The sequence below is a fragment of the Melozone crissalis genome, unplaced genomic scaffold (genome assembly GCF_028551555.1).
Source record: "Melozone crissalis strain CALT ecotype California unplaced genomic scaffold, PUWL_Pcris_2 ptg000019l_1, whole genome shotgun sequence".
In the NCBI taxonomy this organism is placed as follows: Eukaryota; Metazoa; Chordata; class Aves; order Passeriformes; family Passerellidae; genus Melozone; species Melozone crissalis.
The window spans coordinates 14,343,705-14,356,556 of record NW_026535797.1 but is presented as its reverse complement, the minus strand read 5'-3'; the positions used below and the strand labels follow the sequence as shown (position 1 = coordinate 14,356,556).

Here is a 12,852-nt window from a genome sequence, read left to right as displayed (position 1 = left end):
TGGGAGCAGGGATGGCATGGGTGCCTTGCACAGAAGAGACTGCAGACACAAAGAGGAGACTGCAGGTTTATTCATGGCACAAAGATCCACCCCTTCCCAGGCAAAGACAACAGGTCCCTGGGGGCTGGCTTGGGGTTGCCCTCCTCCACCCAGTCTGCCCAGTCCAGCCCTGTCCAACAGGGAAGAGTAATATGGCAGCCTTCTCCTGGCCACCCCTCAGTGTCCCCAGAATGTCCCCAGTTCCCAGGGTCCCTGACTCCTGTAGCTGCCCAGTGTGGGAAGGGGCAGATGGAGAACAGCTCACAGCCAGCCATTGGCACGGAAGGTGCTCCTCAGCTCTTCAACCTGGGCAGGGCTCAGAGGGGCCAGGGGTGCACGGCAGGGACCTCCATAGTAGCCAAACCACTCCATGGCCTTCTTCAGCCCCGGGATGCCAAACCGGCGGGTGACCTGTGGGATGGAGGGAGGGCATGGAGGCTTCCTGGCCCCCATGGGGCAGCATCTCTGGGCTCTGCTGTGCAGCCCCTGCTCCCATGGCTTTGCTTGCCATCACTCCTGTCCTCCCCATGTGGGGCTGCAAGGCTGGCAGGGAGTGAGGTGGCTGCAGCACCCCATGAAGTGCCCACTGTGGGGTGGGGGGCAGAGCACATGCACACAGGACTCCACACAGGAGCTCTGTGGTGTGTTGGGCTCTGCAGCAGGGACAGGCCACTCCATAGGGGATGAAGGGCCCAGGAAAGACCAGCTCTCCCCCCACACACACTGCTGCCTATAAATAGCCAGCAAGGCTCTCACGGAGGGTCATGCACCACTGCCTGGTGCCAGTGGACAAGCTGTTCCTCAACATGACAGGGCTGGCACTTTCCACCTTCTCACCTCCAGCCTGTCTTGGCTCACTGGCCAAGGTGCTGTGCCATTCTGTCCCCCTGAATCACCCCTCCACCCCCTGCAGCCCAAGGGACTTCCATTCTTTGCCTGTGTCCTGGCCTGGCACCCCTCCCCTCAGCAGCCATGGGGTTCTGCCTGCTCACCGCTGTGTTGGGCTCAATGAGGCGGTGCTGCAGGTCCCGGGCCTCCTGCCACTGCCCCGTGCGGCACAGGTGGTCCAGCTGACACAGTGGGTCACCCAGAACATTGGCGAGGGCACACACACCCCCAGAGGCACCTAGAGACACCAGGACACTGCGGCAGCCAGCTCAGAGTGCTGTGCCTAGCCAGCACCTCCCGGTCTCTCGCCTGCCTCCCCCTGCCAGGCAGTGTCTCCAGGCAGTGTCCCCAGCCAAGTCTGGGCAGCTGCACTTACCCACAGCGTAGCTCGCCAGCAGGAAGCCAGCTGATCCTGCCAGCACCTGGAAATCCTCCTGCCTTGTCTTGTGGACCATCAGCCCCATGCGGGTGATCTAGGGAGAGACATGCCATGCCCTGGGGCCGGCATCACCCCGTGCCCCTTGCTGCAGGGTGCCTGCGGGCAGCCCTGGGGTCCAGGGAAGGGCTGCAGGTCCCAGTTCCCCATTCCCAGCTTAGGTCCACGTTCAGTGGTAAGCAGCCCTGGGAAAGTCCTGCCCCACTCACGTCCCCACCGCTGTCCTTGATCCCAATGATGTTGGAGTGCTGAGCCAGGGTGGTGACAGCCTCCATGGGCAGGTCCAGGCCGGTGTTGGCAGGGACACTGTACAGCACCACAGGGATGGGGGATGCGTCGCCAACCTGCAGGCAGCCAGGCACATTTCAGTAGCTAGTGTGGGCTGGGGACACATTGGACGTGTGAAAACCTGCTGGGCTGTCAGGCACTGGACAGGCTCACCTCTGTGTAGTGATGGATGAGGGCAGCAGTGGTCATGGCCCCCCGATAATAGCAGGGTGTCACAACCAGCGCCACATCAGCCCCCGCCTCTGCCATGCTGACTGTCAGCTCGATGGTGGCCTGGGTGGCTGGGGAGGAGGCAGAGGGGTGAGGGGTGCTCCAGGGGGGACACACGGCCCTGCACTGCCCCCCACGCTGCCCACACAGGCACTCACATTCACAGCCTGAGCCAGCCAGCAGCAGGCGATCCCTGGGCAGAGCCCGGCGCACGCAGCTCACCACCTCCACCTTCTCACGGGACGCCAGGTAGGGATACTCCCCATTGGAGCCCAGCACCACCAGCCCTGGAACACAAATGTGGGGAGGACAGGAGAAGAGTGCCAGGACTGTCAGGGATCCACATTACTCTCACTCCGTTCTTTGCTGCTGGCACCCAGGCAGAGCTCCACAGCCCACAGTGTGCCCTCTCCTGCCTATGTCGTTGCAGTCCCAGCCTCCTGGTCAGAAGAAAGGACACTGGGGATTATCCTTGTGAGGCTGCAGCTCCTCTCCTATCATCTATCCATCCCTGGCAATCAACAGATACATATCCCATGAATTTTTCAGAGTGTGCATGGGAGTGCATTGCATAGGTTCAAGCCTGCAGCTATGAGTGGAGCATGTGTGCAGGCCTGCACGTGTGTGGAGCGTGTGTGCAAGCCCGTGCTGGCGTGTGCTGGGGGTGTGCAAGGGCACACTCGTGTGCCTGGGCACGTGCCGTGCAGAGGGCCCCAGGTAGGTGACCCGAGGCGGTGCCAGCCACGGAGCAAAGTCCAGCCGGAGGCTGAGCACCCTTGGGAAGCTGGCAGGCTGCCCGCACAGCCTGTGGCAGGCGGGGATCGGGCGGGAGCCGGCACGGAAGAGGACGGGGGCAGCGCTTACCTCGGAAGGGGATGCGGGCGTAGCGGCGCAGGTTCCCCTCCAGCTGGCCATAGTCCACCTCCTGTGTGGGCGAGAAAGGGGTGGCGAGCGGCGGGAAGATGCCGCCGAGATTGAATGAGGGCTCTGATGCCTGCGGGGTGCTGAGGCCCCGGCAGTGCCTGGGGGCTGCCCGGCGCAGAGCGGCCAGGGCGGGCCGGAGCGAGGCGGTGAGGCCGGTGCTGAGGGCCATGGTGGCTGCCGCTGCCTCTGCCGCTGCCGCGCCTGTTAATGTTTGACGGGGCACGTGAGGGACCCGCGACCCCGCTGGGCAGGCGACATGGGGGGTGGCACCAGATGAGCTCAGGGTGTTCTTGCCCCTCCAGGAGATGGCTGCAAGGAGCTCAGCCCCCTCCAGGTGAGCTTTGGCCACCGCGGCCGTGGCTTTCCCTTCTGCTTGCCAACCCTGGCAGCCATCCCTCTGCCTCGTACAGGGCTGGGCTGCAAGGCCAGGGAGGGACCAGGCATTGCAAGCAGTCCCAGGGCTTTGGTCAGGGATCACCTGATCCAGTTGCCAGTGTAGGGTCTCCCGTAAACGGGTGAGTGTGAACAGTTCCATGTAGGGAGCAGTGAGCACTGCACTCAGCATGTGTGCAAAGGGACCACGTGTCCCCTGGGGATGGCTGCAGCAGGAAAGGCAGAAGGACAAGAAGCCATCCAACCCCACAGAGTGGCTGCCCAGCACAGGTACAGCTGTTGCTCTCTCTCATAGCCCCAGCCTCCAGCACAACATGGACTCAGGTTGAGCTGTCCTCCATGTATTTTTCCTCCCTGAGCTTGCCCAGGTGGGACTTCGTAGGACTGTGAGCAATCAGGACTCCTGCAGCGAGGAGTCCTGCCCTTGAACCACTTGGTGTCACCAATACTTGAGTCCCAGTGAGAGGAGGCAGGGCTCATCATACTGCCAGATAACCCTGCTCCCAGATAACTCAGCTTCCCCAGGCCCATCAACGCTGGGATGCCCAAACTCAAAGCTCTCTGGAGCCAAACACTGCTCTTTGCTGACTTTTATTGACACAGACAAGTTTTGTTTGGATCCCGCTCCTTGGAGCTGGGCCCAGCCCCTGGTCCCTGCCTGGTGCCATCATGCAGGGACCTCCATCTCCCCTTGTGGCTGCTCTTTGGTCTCCAGCGCCTGACGTGTGTCCACCTGCCACTGCTGCACCAGGTCTGTCGGGGTCTTGCCAGCCTGCAAGAGTGGGCACAGAGAGGCTGGGCACAGGGTGGTGCAACATGGGGGCAGGAAATGGCCTCAGTGCTGGCCCCACACACTCACCTCATTCTTGGCCATCATGTCAGCCCCATGCAGGATCAGCGTTTTGATGATCTTGTAGCGACTGAGCCGTGTGGCATCATGCAGTGCTGTGTCACCCTCCTGTGAGAGACACAGCTTCACTGGACAGTGTGGTCCAGGGACAAGGACCCTCTGCTTGTCCCCAGCACTGCTCCTCAGTCCCCAGCACACCAATCTCCACACAAGGGGGACGCTCCTGTCCCAGACCTGGTTGTGGCTGCAACCACCCTGAGGCAGCAGTGTGTATGTCCAGATGTGCCCCACTGTGGGTGCTGGAAGCCCTTGGAGGGGTCAGCAAAGGGAGAGGGATCAGTGTTGCCTGCAGTGATGCCTGGATGGCTGCAGCACTCACCCTGTCTGGGGCATTGATATCCACCCCACAGTGGATGAGATGCTCCACGATGTCAAGGTGTCCGGTTCGGGTGGCCACGTGAAGGGGTGTGCTGAGCAGCTTGAGGGGGGTGAGATGGACATCAGGGGGGGGATCAGCACCCACAGCTGCTAACCCAACAGAGGGTCAGCTCTGGTACTCCAGGGTATGCCCCTGCCCCTGGCACAGCCCTGTGACCTGCTCTGCCCTGCTCACCTTGTCCTTCACATTGAGGTCTGCCCCGCGGTCCTGCAGCAGTTTGACAGCATCCAGGTGCCCACCCCGGCAGGCCCAGTGCACGGCTGTGCAGTCCAGCTGGACATACAGTGCTGTGTCATGGTGGGGAACACCCCTACCCTGTGCCTGTCCCCTGCCCCAGCAGGTCCCCGTGCTGGAGCTGAAGGGGCAGAGCCCTGCCTGCAGCCACCTCCGTGATGGGGACAGCACTGCCCCACTGCAGGGTCCCCAGTCCTACCGTAGTTCTGGCTGCAACACACCCAGATGCTCAGACCAGCACACAGCTGGAAGCAGAATCCAGCCTCACCCGGTCCCTGAAGTCAACAGTGGCCCCAGTGTCCAGCAGCTTCTGCAGGATTTCCATGTGTCCCTCCAGCGAGGAGCGGTGCAGGGCTGTGCGGTGGAACTGGGGGACAGGGTGGCACATTGGCAGACAGAGGCATCCTCCCCTGCCCAGTCTGGTTGTACCTCCAGCCCTGTCCCAAGGGTCCCAGCGCCCACCCACAGGCGTGGTGGGGCATGGCTGCAGGCCTTGGTGGCATGCAACAGGGGGCAACCAGTGGCTGCCAGGGATGCTACCTCATCACAAGTGTCAGGGGAGCCACCGTCTGCCAGAAACTTCTCGATGATGTGCATCTTGCCCTGGACAGCAGCTCGCAGGAAGGTCTCTGGCTCCACAGGACCATCCTGACAATGGCACAGGCTCAGGGCTGGGGCAGCACAGGGGTGCAGGAGAGGGGACAACATGGGGGCCCCCTGCCCTACTTCCCCATGAAGGTCTCTGGGTGGCAGGGTGACCCGGGGGCTGGCCTGTGGGTGGTGCAGCCCCTATCCCAGCAGCCCCCTCCCACAGATTGGGATGCCTGACGTACAATCTCCAGGGGCTCAGGTGGTGGAGCGGGCTCGGGGGTGGCTGCCCGCTCTGCCCGGCGCTGCCGGCGCTGCTTGCGCAGCTCGATGAGCCGTTGGATGCTCCCCACGTCGATGATCTCCCGCCTCAGATCCATGGAGCTCCTCCGCACCTTCTCCTGGCCCTGCCAAGCACACACAGTGCCCCGTTTGATTTGTCTGTGACCTGCCACCCCTGGCCAGCCTGCAGCCCAGCCCACTCACCTTGATGGCCTCAAGGCCCCAGTTCCTGGGCCCATGGTGCTTCTCCTCCTCCAGGTCAGGTGTGTTCATCCGCTCCACGGCCGGTGGCTCCCGTGCTCCATCTCCTCTGAGTTTCTGCACAGGCACAGCGGGTGCTGCATGGTCTTGTCTGGGCACAGAGCAGCCCCACTGCCTCCATCCTCAGCCTGCTGGGGAAGGTGGCTCTGGGCATGGCTCCACTCGCCGCTGAGGTCTGCAGGGTGCTTGGCAGCCCTTGGGTTTGCCCGCCCACCCTGCTTGGTAAGCTGGGCAGCTGCTGGCTGCTCAGTCCTGCCCCATGGGCTAGAGCTGCCGGGTTGGGAACTTGATCCCCCTGAGAGCCCTTGGACACCTTCATATATCCCCCAGGATGGCAAGGTCGGTGCCAGCCTCCTCACATCCGAGTCCCTAAGGATGGACAGAGTACAATGGGGGTTCCTACTACAGCCCAGGAGGGCTCCCCTGCCCTGTGGACCCACCTCCTCCTTCTCCTCCTCTGCCAGCTTCTGCTCGATGAGCTCCTTGGCCCGTTCCACATCCAGCTCCATGTCTGCCTGCAGTGCACAGTCCTGTGCTCTGGATGTGTCCTCTTCTTCTTGCTACCAGGGGCAGGGAGTTCCCAGTCCTGTGTCCCGGTGCTGCCGGTGGCTTTGCTGGCTGTGGGGCTTTATGCTGCTGGCCTCTCTGTCCCACAGCCCAAGGGCACTGACAGCTGTGGCTGCTCCACATGACTGGGGCAGCTTTGCCATGAGCTCACCCTCCTGCTTTCTGGCCCTGACTCACCTCTCCAGCCCCACACTCTCCTAAAGAGGCCCCCCCCCACACCCTGGGTTGACCAGGACATCTGTGCTTGTTATGGGGAGCTGCGGTGTGCAGAACCTGTGACAGCCAGTCAAGAGAGGCTCAGCACTACAGGGACATGATCCAGGGTCATCCCATAGGCATGGCACCTATGCCTGTGCCACCCACCCTGGGCAAGTAAGATGCTCCCAGGGCTCCCATCTCTATCCAGTCAGATGCTGTAGCAGCCACCAACATTGCCTGAGGTTCCCTGGCACCTTGGGCTGTGTGGGGGCCTGGGGGGGGGGGGGGGGGGGCCTGCCCACCCCAAAGGGAGGCAATGGGTCCTCTCAAGTCTCTCAGCAGCAGCAGGCAGCAGGGGATGCCAGGAGTCACGGCCCCTGTGTGCTGCTTTAGAGGATGACCTCAGGTGTGGAACATTCTGAGCAGCCCTGCCAGGGTCCCCAAGGCTGCCTGGCCTCCCCCACAGCACATGGCAGGCTGGCAGCAGGAGTGGCTTCACGTGGGGCCAACAGGCAGAGCTGGCAGCTATTCCCGGCAGCAGGAACATTGTTCAACCCTCCTGAGAACTCCCCCCTTGTAAGGTGAGGCAAACACTGCCTTGTGCAGGGACAGTTAATGCGCTGGGCACCATCCACCAGCACAGGACCTGGGGGAGGGAGGGACAGCTACACGTCACTGTCACCCTCCTGGGCAGCTCCCAGGGCCATCCTGGGGTGCCCTGTCCCATGGGTGTGACAGGCCATGGTGGCTGTAAAGGTAGTCTTGCACTGTTCCCCTCCATGGACTGTCCCACCTAGCTCAAGGGCAGACACAAGCTTAAACCTCCAGAGGGGAAGCACCAGGAAAGGGAAGTGGCGACCCCACACTAAGCAGCTGGGATGACAATGGGACAATGCAGGGGAAGGGTCCTGGCAAGCAAACAGCCAGGGCTGGCAGGACAGGCTCAGGGTGGCACTAGGGAGCAGAACCAGGGTGTCCAGGCTACCCTTGACCACCCTGTGCCCATTCTGACATGGGAGCAGATACAGGACAGGCACAGGGAGCACCCATGGCTATGGGTCACAGCCCCCTCCAGCCTGTCCCCAAGGCCAGAGGAAGGATGAAAAGGCTTTATTGATAAATACAGACTATGTACAGAGGGGAGACATCTCCACCCAGCCCAGCACCCCACGGGTCTCCAGGCCAGGGGGAAGCCAGAGCCCAGTGGGTCACAGCCTCTCCCTGCCGGCACAGCCTGGCAGAGGAGCCCCAGCCCCAGAGACGTTTGGTCTCGAACCTCCTTCAGCAAACACGGCGCCTGCCCGTGTCCCCAGCCAAGGGGAGCCACCGTGGTGGCACAGCCCCATGCACACCTTCCTGGGGGGGTCACCTGTGTGGCAGCCTCAGGGGGGAGCAGGAGCAGCTCCAGATGGGCCAGAACACAGCACAGGGAACCCCCAGAGGTACCACATCCCCCAGCCCCCTGCCCTCTCCCCTCAATCAGCAGGGGGTGGCTCAGTTCCTGGGTGGAAGGGGCTGGTTGACAATCACTTGCACAACAAAATCCTTCTGGATCTTGGTCTCCTGCAGTCGCGTGCGGTCGGTGAGCAGCTTGCCTGAGAAGAACCAGCGCTGCCAGGCCAGGTCAATGCCCTCCTGTGCCTGCAGCTGCTTCTTCAGCTGCCCAATGGTGTCGCTCATGCTGGCGCTGAGGCGCAGGTCCTTGCCGGTGGAGAGGCGCACCTTGAGCGTGAACTCCCGCCGGGCGTGGGGCGGCGGCTCGGCCGGCTCCACCGCCTCCTCCTCGCTCCGCTCCAGGATCAGGTTGACCGGGGGTGCCAGGCAGTAGACGGGCAGCTGGTACCGGTTGCCCAGCTCATCATAGCACTCCGTCAGGGACCCTGGGGACAGCAGGATAAGATGCTAAGGGTGGGCATCCCCATGGACCACTCAGATGGGGACAGGGACACCTCAAGCAGCATGGCACAGCCTGCGTTTCTCGCCTTGGCTCTGGATGGCAGGTGGGAGCCCCTTTCTACTCCAGCCTGGGACCCCATGTGCCCAGATATGGGACATTCAGCACACACCCCACCCAAACCCCCAGTGCTGACCCTCACCATGGGGCAGGGTGATGCTGGCTCCATCGAGGATGGCCTGGGCCAGGCTGTGGTCATTGGCTTCTACAGCATAGGCAGCCGCCTTCAGGGCATCCCAGATCTCCTTGCGGCCTTCAAAGGCTGGTGCTGTGTCCCAAAACTCATCCCGCTTGCTGCGCAGCTGCCCGTCTGTCATGGGGTAGTCACTCTTCCACTTGGGACACTCCTTCTTCAGGGGCTCATTGCGGCCTGCAGACAGGGGGATACTCAGCCAAAGGACAGGGTTTCCTCTCAGGTCCTGAGCCCCCCACCTCCCCACAACCACAGGTTCTTCCTGGAGACCTCCTGCACCCCAGCAAGGGTCTGAGGGATCACCCTGTCCAGTGAACAACAGCCCCCAATGTAGCCAGGGGTAACTGGCCTAAGCAAGCCTGGCCCAAGATCCCACTGGCCCTATGGCAGTTGCTCCCTCAAGTGACACCCTTTGCCCCCGGGGGGGACAAGGGCTCTTGCATCCTTGCTTGGGGGACCAGCCGCTGCCCCTTAGGGTAGCCAAAGGGCCTCGGGGCCCTCTGAGGCAGTGCAGTATTTATAGCTTGGGGAATTAGCCAGGAAATAAGCTGGTGAGTCGGAACGAGAAGGGGATTACAAAGGCTGAGCTGCAGCAAAGGGGGGTTAGGACTTCACTGTCCCCTCTGCCCACCCTGGGATGACAGGGACCAGCTGCAGGCAGGACAGCAGGCACACAGCGTCCTGGGCACCAGGGGCACAGAGGGCATCGCTGCCAGACTGCAGGTGCCCCAGCAACGGGCTGAACTGAGCTGGCTCTCCCCAAAACAGCCCCTAGCCACATCCCCACAGACCTTCAGCAGCCAGCACTGCCCAGGGATCTGAGCCACCCCAATGCCAGTCCCAGATCACCAAGCCCTCCCTACACTGGGCTGTGGCCCTGTGGGAACAGCCCTCTCACGCCGGTCCCACAGCCAGGCCGGACACGTGGGGCAGGAAGGAGTTGTTGTCACTCCCAGCTGAGCTGGGGACAATGAATGATAACAGCTCCTTCCTGCCACCCCGCTCCCTGAGCTGGCCAGGCAGCGCCCCTCCTGTGGGGACAGGATGAGGGGAAAGTGAGGCTCCAGCTGGGCAGGAAGATGCCTGTGCCCACACAGTGACCTGCCAGGCAAGGTGATGCCACACACCCCAGCCACTGGAGACAGCCACCACCGCCAGCTGTGGCTGAGCCAAGTTCCCCAGGCAGCTGCTCCTGAGCAAGTGTGTGCTGACACACAGCACTATGTGACCTTTTCAACTGTACCAGCCCTGCCTCACCCTGCCCAAGACCACTGGAGCCAGCGTGACATCTGCCTCCCAGCAGCACCCACCTCAGGGGTCCCCAAGGGGCACAGGGGCTCAGCTACCCTGGGGCTGGGCACTGAGCATCCCTGGCAGGCAGCATCCTGCCCACATGCCCGGAGCAGCAAGGGCAGCTGGCTGCAGCCGGCACTGCCGATTCAGCAGTCACCGTGCTGGGCCACAGGGATTTGCAGCACCACAGGACATGGCAAGGTCAGAGGCAACACCTGTCCCAGGAGGGCAGCAGAGAAGTGTCCACAGCCAGCCTGAAGGACATGTCCGGGATCATGTCCCCACGCTGCTGTGGCCACCAGGCTGGGGCTCATGTTCTCACAGCCAGGAATCCTGGCCAGCACTCCCAGTCAGCACCGTTCCCCCAGCTCTGCTTGCAACAAAGGGAAGAAGCTGGCCCAGGAGAGGCAGCAGGACTGGAGCTGTGTGGGGGGGTTGGCTGTGGCAGGGAGCAGGGACAGGCTGTGGCTGCCTCGTGTGTACAGACATGCCCAGCAGCCTTGCCCAGGTAGGCAGGGGCTTAAGCCTAGTCTATTTATTGCTACCACCCAGCTGGGCCTGCACCTTCTAATCACCTCCTGCTGCTCTATTCCTAGCCCCTTGTGCAACTCTCCACGGCAGCACCACCAGACAGGTCCATCCGCTCGCTGTGCCCGGCCTTGAGCCAACAGGATCTGGCTGGCAGCCTGCTCCTGCTGCCCTGTGCCTGCAGCACCCTGCCCGTGGCTCAGCCCCCACAGTGCCCTGCTGAGGGACCCCCGGGCAGGAGGATGTGACCCAAAGGCTTCCCTGCCTGCAGGAGCCTTAGGCAGCCCCAGCTGACATGTCCTGGGGGCCCCAGAGAAGATGTCCCCAGAAGGCACACACCACTGCTGCCAGCCGTGCTGGCTGGTCCACTCCTGAGCCAGGCAGGGCTGGGATGCTGCATGCCATGGGCATCCCCAGCTCCTGCTGTGGCAAGCTGCTCACCCCAGGGACAATGCTGTCACCTGCTGCCGGGAGTCCTCAAAGGACCCTTCCACAGGGGCTCACAACAAGCCCCAGCCAGGGCAGGAGCTGGCCAGGCAGGTGGGCTGCTTAGCAGGGCCCCTGTGGCAGCAGGGGTGGGCAGGCAGAGGCCCCCTCCCCACTGATGGTAGGTCCTCGTGTACTGGGACCTGCTGGCACAGGGCATGTCCCCTTACTGCTGGTGAGAGCAGCTGTAGCCTTGCTTCATCCCCCACCAGCTGCTGAGCAGCTCCCATGGGCTGGTGGAACCCAAAGGCAGGAACCAGCCAGGGCACCTGGCACAAGGGACAGCCCTGCTCCCCCAGGAAGGCACACAGTGGAAGAAAGCAGCAGCGACTCCAGCAGTATACCAGGAAGGGACCATGAGCCATCCCAGCATCTCCAAGGGGATGGAGACGCAGGCTCTGCAGCCAGCTGTTACCTGGCATGGGAGGGGATCACACAGATCCAGATGTTGGGATCTGACCTCACCCCCATCACAAGCAGCCTGAGCCACAAGGCAACGACAATGGCCCCGCATCCCACCAAGCTGAGGGAACAGTCAGCCAGGAACCCCAGGCTTCACCGATACTCTCAAGAAGGCACTCCTGGGGGGCAAGGTGAGTCGGGGTGGGGCAGCTATCACCCCAGTCCGTACCAGCAGGGCATCCCCGGGGCAGGCTGGCACATCGGGAGCCCCGCACGGCGGAGGCGGCTGCCCACGGCACGGGCACAGCCTGGCCCGGCAGCCACGGCCCCCCGCAAGTTCTGCCGGAGTGGCGAGCCCCGTCCCACAGAAAGCGCCCTTCCCTCGCACCCTGATCCCAGCTGCGGGCGGGGGCCGGGGCGTCCCGTCCCGAGCGCACGCTTCCTGCCCCTCCTCTCCGCCGCCCACTACCGCTCTGCCATAAACACGGTAATTACCGGCTGCGACGGCACCGGCCGGGGAGGCGGCAAGGGAAAGGCGTGATTCATCCTACCAGCCCACGGCTTCTCCGCCAAAACTCCGCCGTACCCATCCCCGCGGCCTCCAGGACCCTCCGGCACGGCATCACGGGGAAGCGCCTCACGGCACCCGGGGGTTCGGCTACCGGTAACTCCGGGGGGTCGCACCAGCCCCGCCGCCGCTCCCCGGACCGGCGCAGCCGCTCCCTGCCCCGGCCGCACCTCCCGGAGCCCCGGGGCAGCGCGGAGGCGGCGGCGCTCGCCGGTGTGCGGGACAGCCCGGACCGCGAGCGGGCAGGACCCGGCCGTTCGCAGGACGCGCCGAGCCGCGCGGGGCACGCTGCCGAGCCCGGAGCGGGGCATCCGCCACCCTGCAGTCCTGCCAGGACAGCACTTCCCGGGAGGAGCCGGGAACCGGCAGGGCTCGGCTACACGAGCAGCCCTCACCCCGCACAGCCTCCGGGGCACCGGGACGGGAGCCGCGGTTCCTGTCCGCTCCCGAGGCCGCGCACCGAACCGGGATCCCCGGCGTCCAGGAACCCCGAGGGCACAGAGCGGTTCCGGGGTTGTGCGAGGGGGGAGCTGTCCCATGGCGAACTGCGCCCCTCCGGTGCCCACGTTCCTCCCGCGCCACCCCCAGGGGGACACGGGACCCCCCGCCCCAGTGCCCGCGATCGCGGGGGTGCCCAGCCCGGACGACCCCCGCTCACCTGCTCGCTTGCGGGTGTTGCCGCCGGCGGCGGGCCGCTCCCGGCGCTGCCGCCCCACGCAGCCGCCCATGGCGGGGCCGACCGGCGGCGCTCGGCATCGGGGCCGCGCCGGCTCCGCGCTGCGCCCGCCCGTGCGCGCGGGGCCCGGTGCGCGCGCGGGGCCGCCCCGCCCC

General features: G+C 64.1%; 3 protein-coding genes across 3 annotated transcripts; all 3 read right to left on the bottom strand.

The window, feature by feature from the left end:
- Positions 1–155: 155 nt before the first annotated feature.
- Positions 156–2,954, bottom strand: HOGA1 (4-hydroxy-2-oxoglutarate aldolase 1). Its single transcript, XM_054277327.1, has 7 exons — positions 2,726–2,954; positions 2,020–2,148; positions 1,805–1,932; positions 1,573–1,707; positions 1,304–1,400; positions 1,032–1,165; positions 156–450 (listed from the first exon to the last, which is right to left on the bottom strand). The coding sequence occupies exons 1-7, from the start codon at positions 2,952–2,954 to the stop codon at positions 301–303; spliced, it is 1,002 nt and encodes a 333-aa protein (XP_054133302.1). The 3' UTR covers positions 156–300.
- Positions 2,955–3,763: 809 nt separating this feature from the next.
- ANKRD2 (ankyrin repeat domain 2) lies at positions 3,764–6,829 on the bottom strand. The gene is made up of 9 exons (XM_054277051.1): positions 6,273–6,829; positions 5,776–5,889; positions 5,535–5,696; positions 5,242–5,349; positions 4,970–5,068; positions 4,642–4,740; positions 4,408–4,506; positions 4,038–4,136; positions 3,764–3,950 (listed from the first exon to the last, which is right to left on the bottom strand). The coding sequence occupies exons 1-9, from the start codon at positions 6,339–6,341 to the stop codon at positions 3,846–3,848; spliced, it is 954 nt and encodes a 317-aa protein (XP_054133026.1). The 5' UTR covers positions 6,342–6,829; the 3' UTR covers positions 3,764–3,845.
- A 1,191-nt stretch (positions 6,830–8,020) lies between these two features.
- On the bottom strand, positions 8,021–12,760 carry UBTD1 (ubiquitin domain containing 1). The gene is made up of 3 exons (XM_054277112.1): positions 12,680–12,760; positions 8,694–8,921; positions 8,021–8,477 (listed from the first exon to the last, which is right to left on the bottom strand). The coding sequence occupies exons 1-3, from the start codon at positions 12,747–12,749 to the stop codon at positions 8,092–8,094; spliced, it is 684 nt and encodes a 227-aa protein (XP_054133087.1). The 5' UTR covers positions 12,750–12,760; the 3' UTR covers positions 8,021–8,091.
- Between the last annotated feature and the right edge of the window lie 92 nt (positions 12,761–12,852).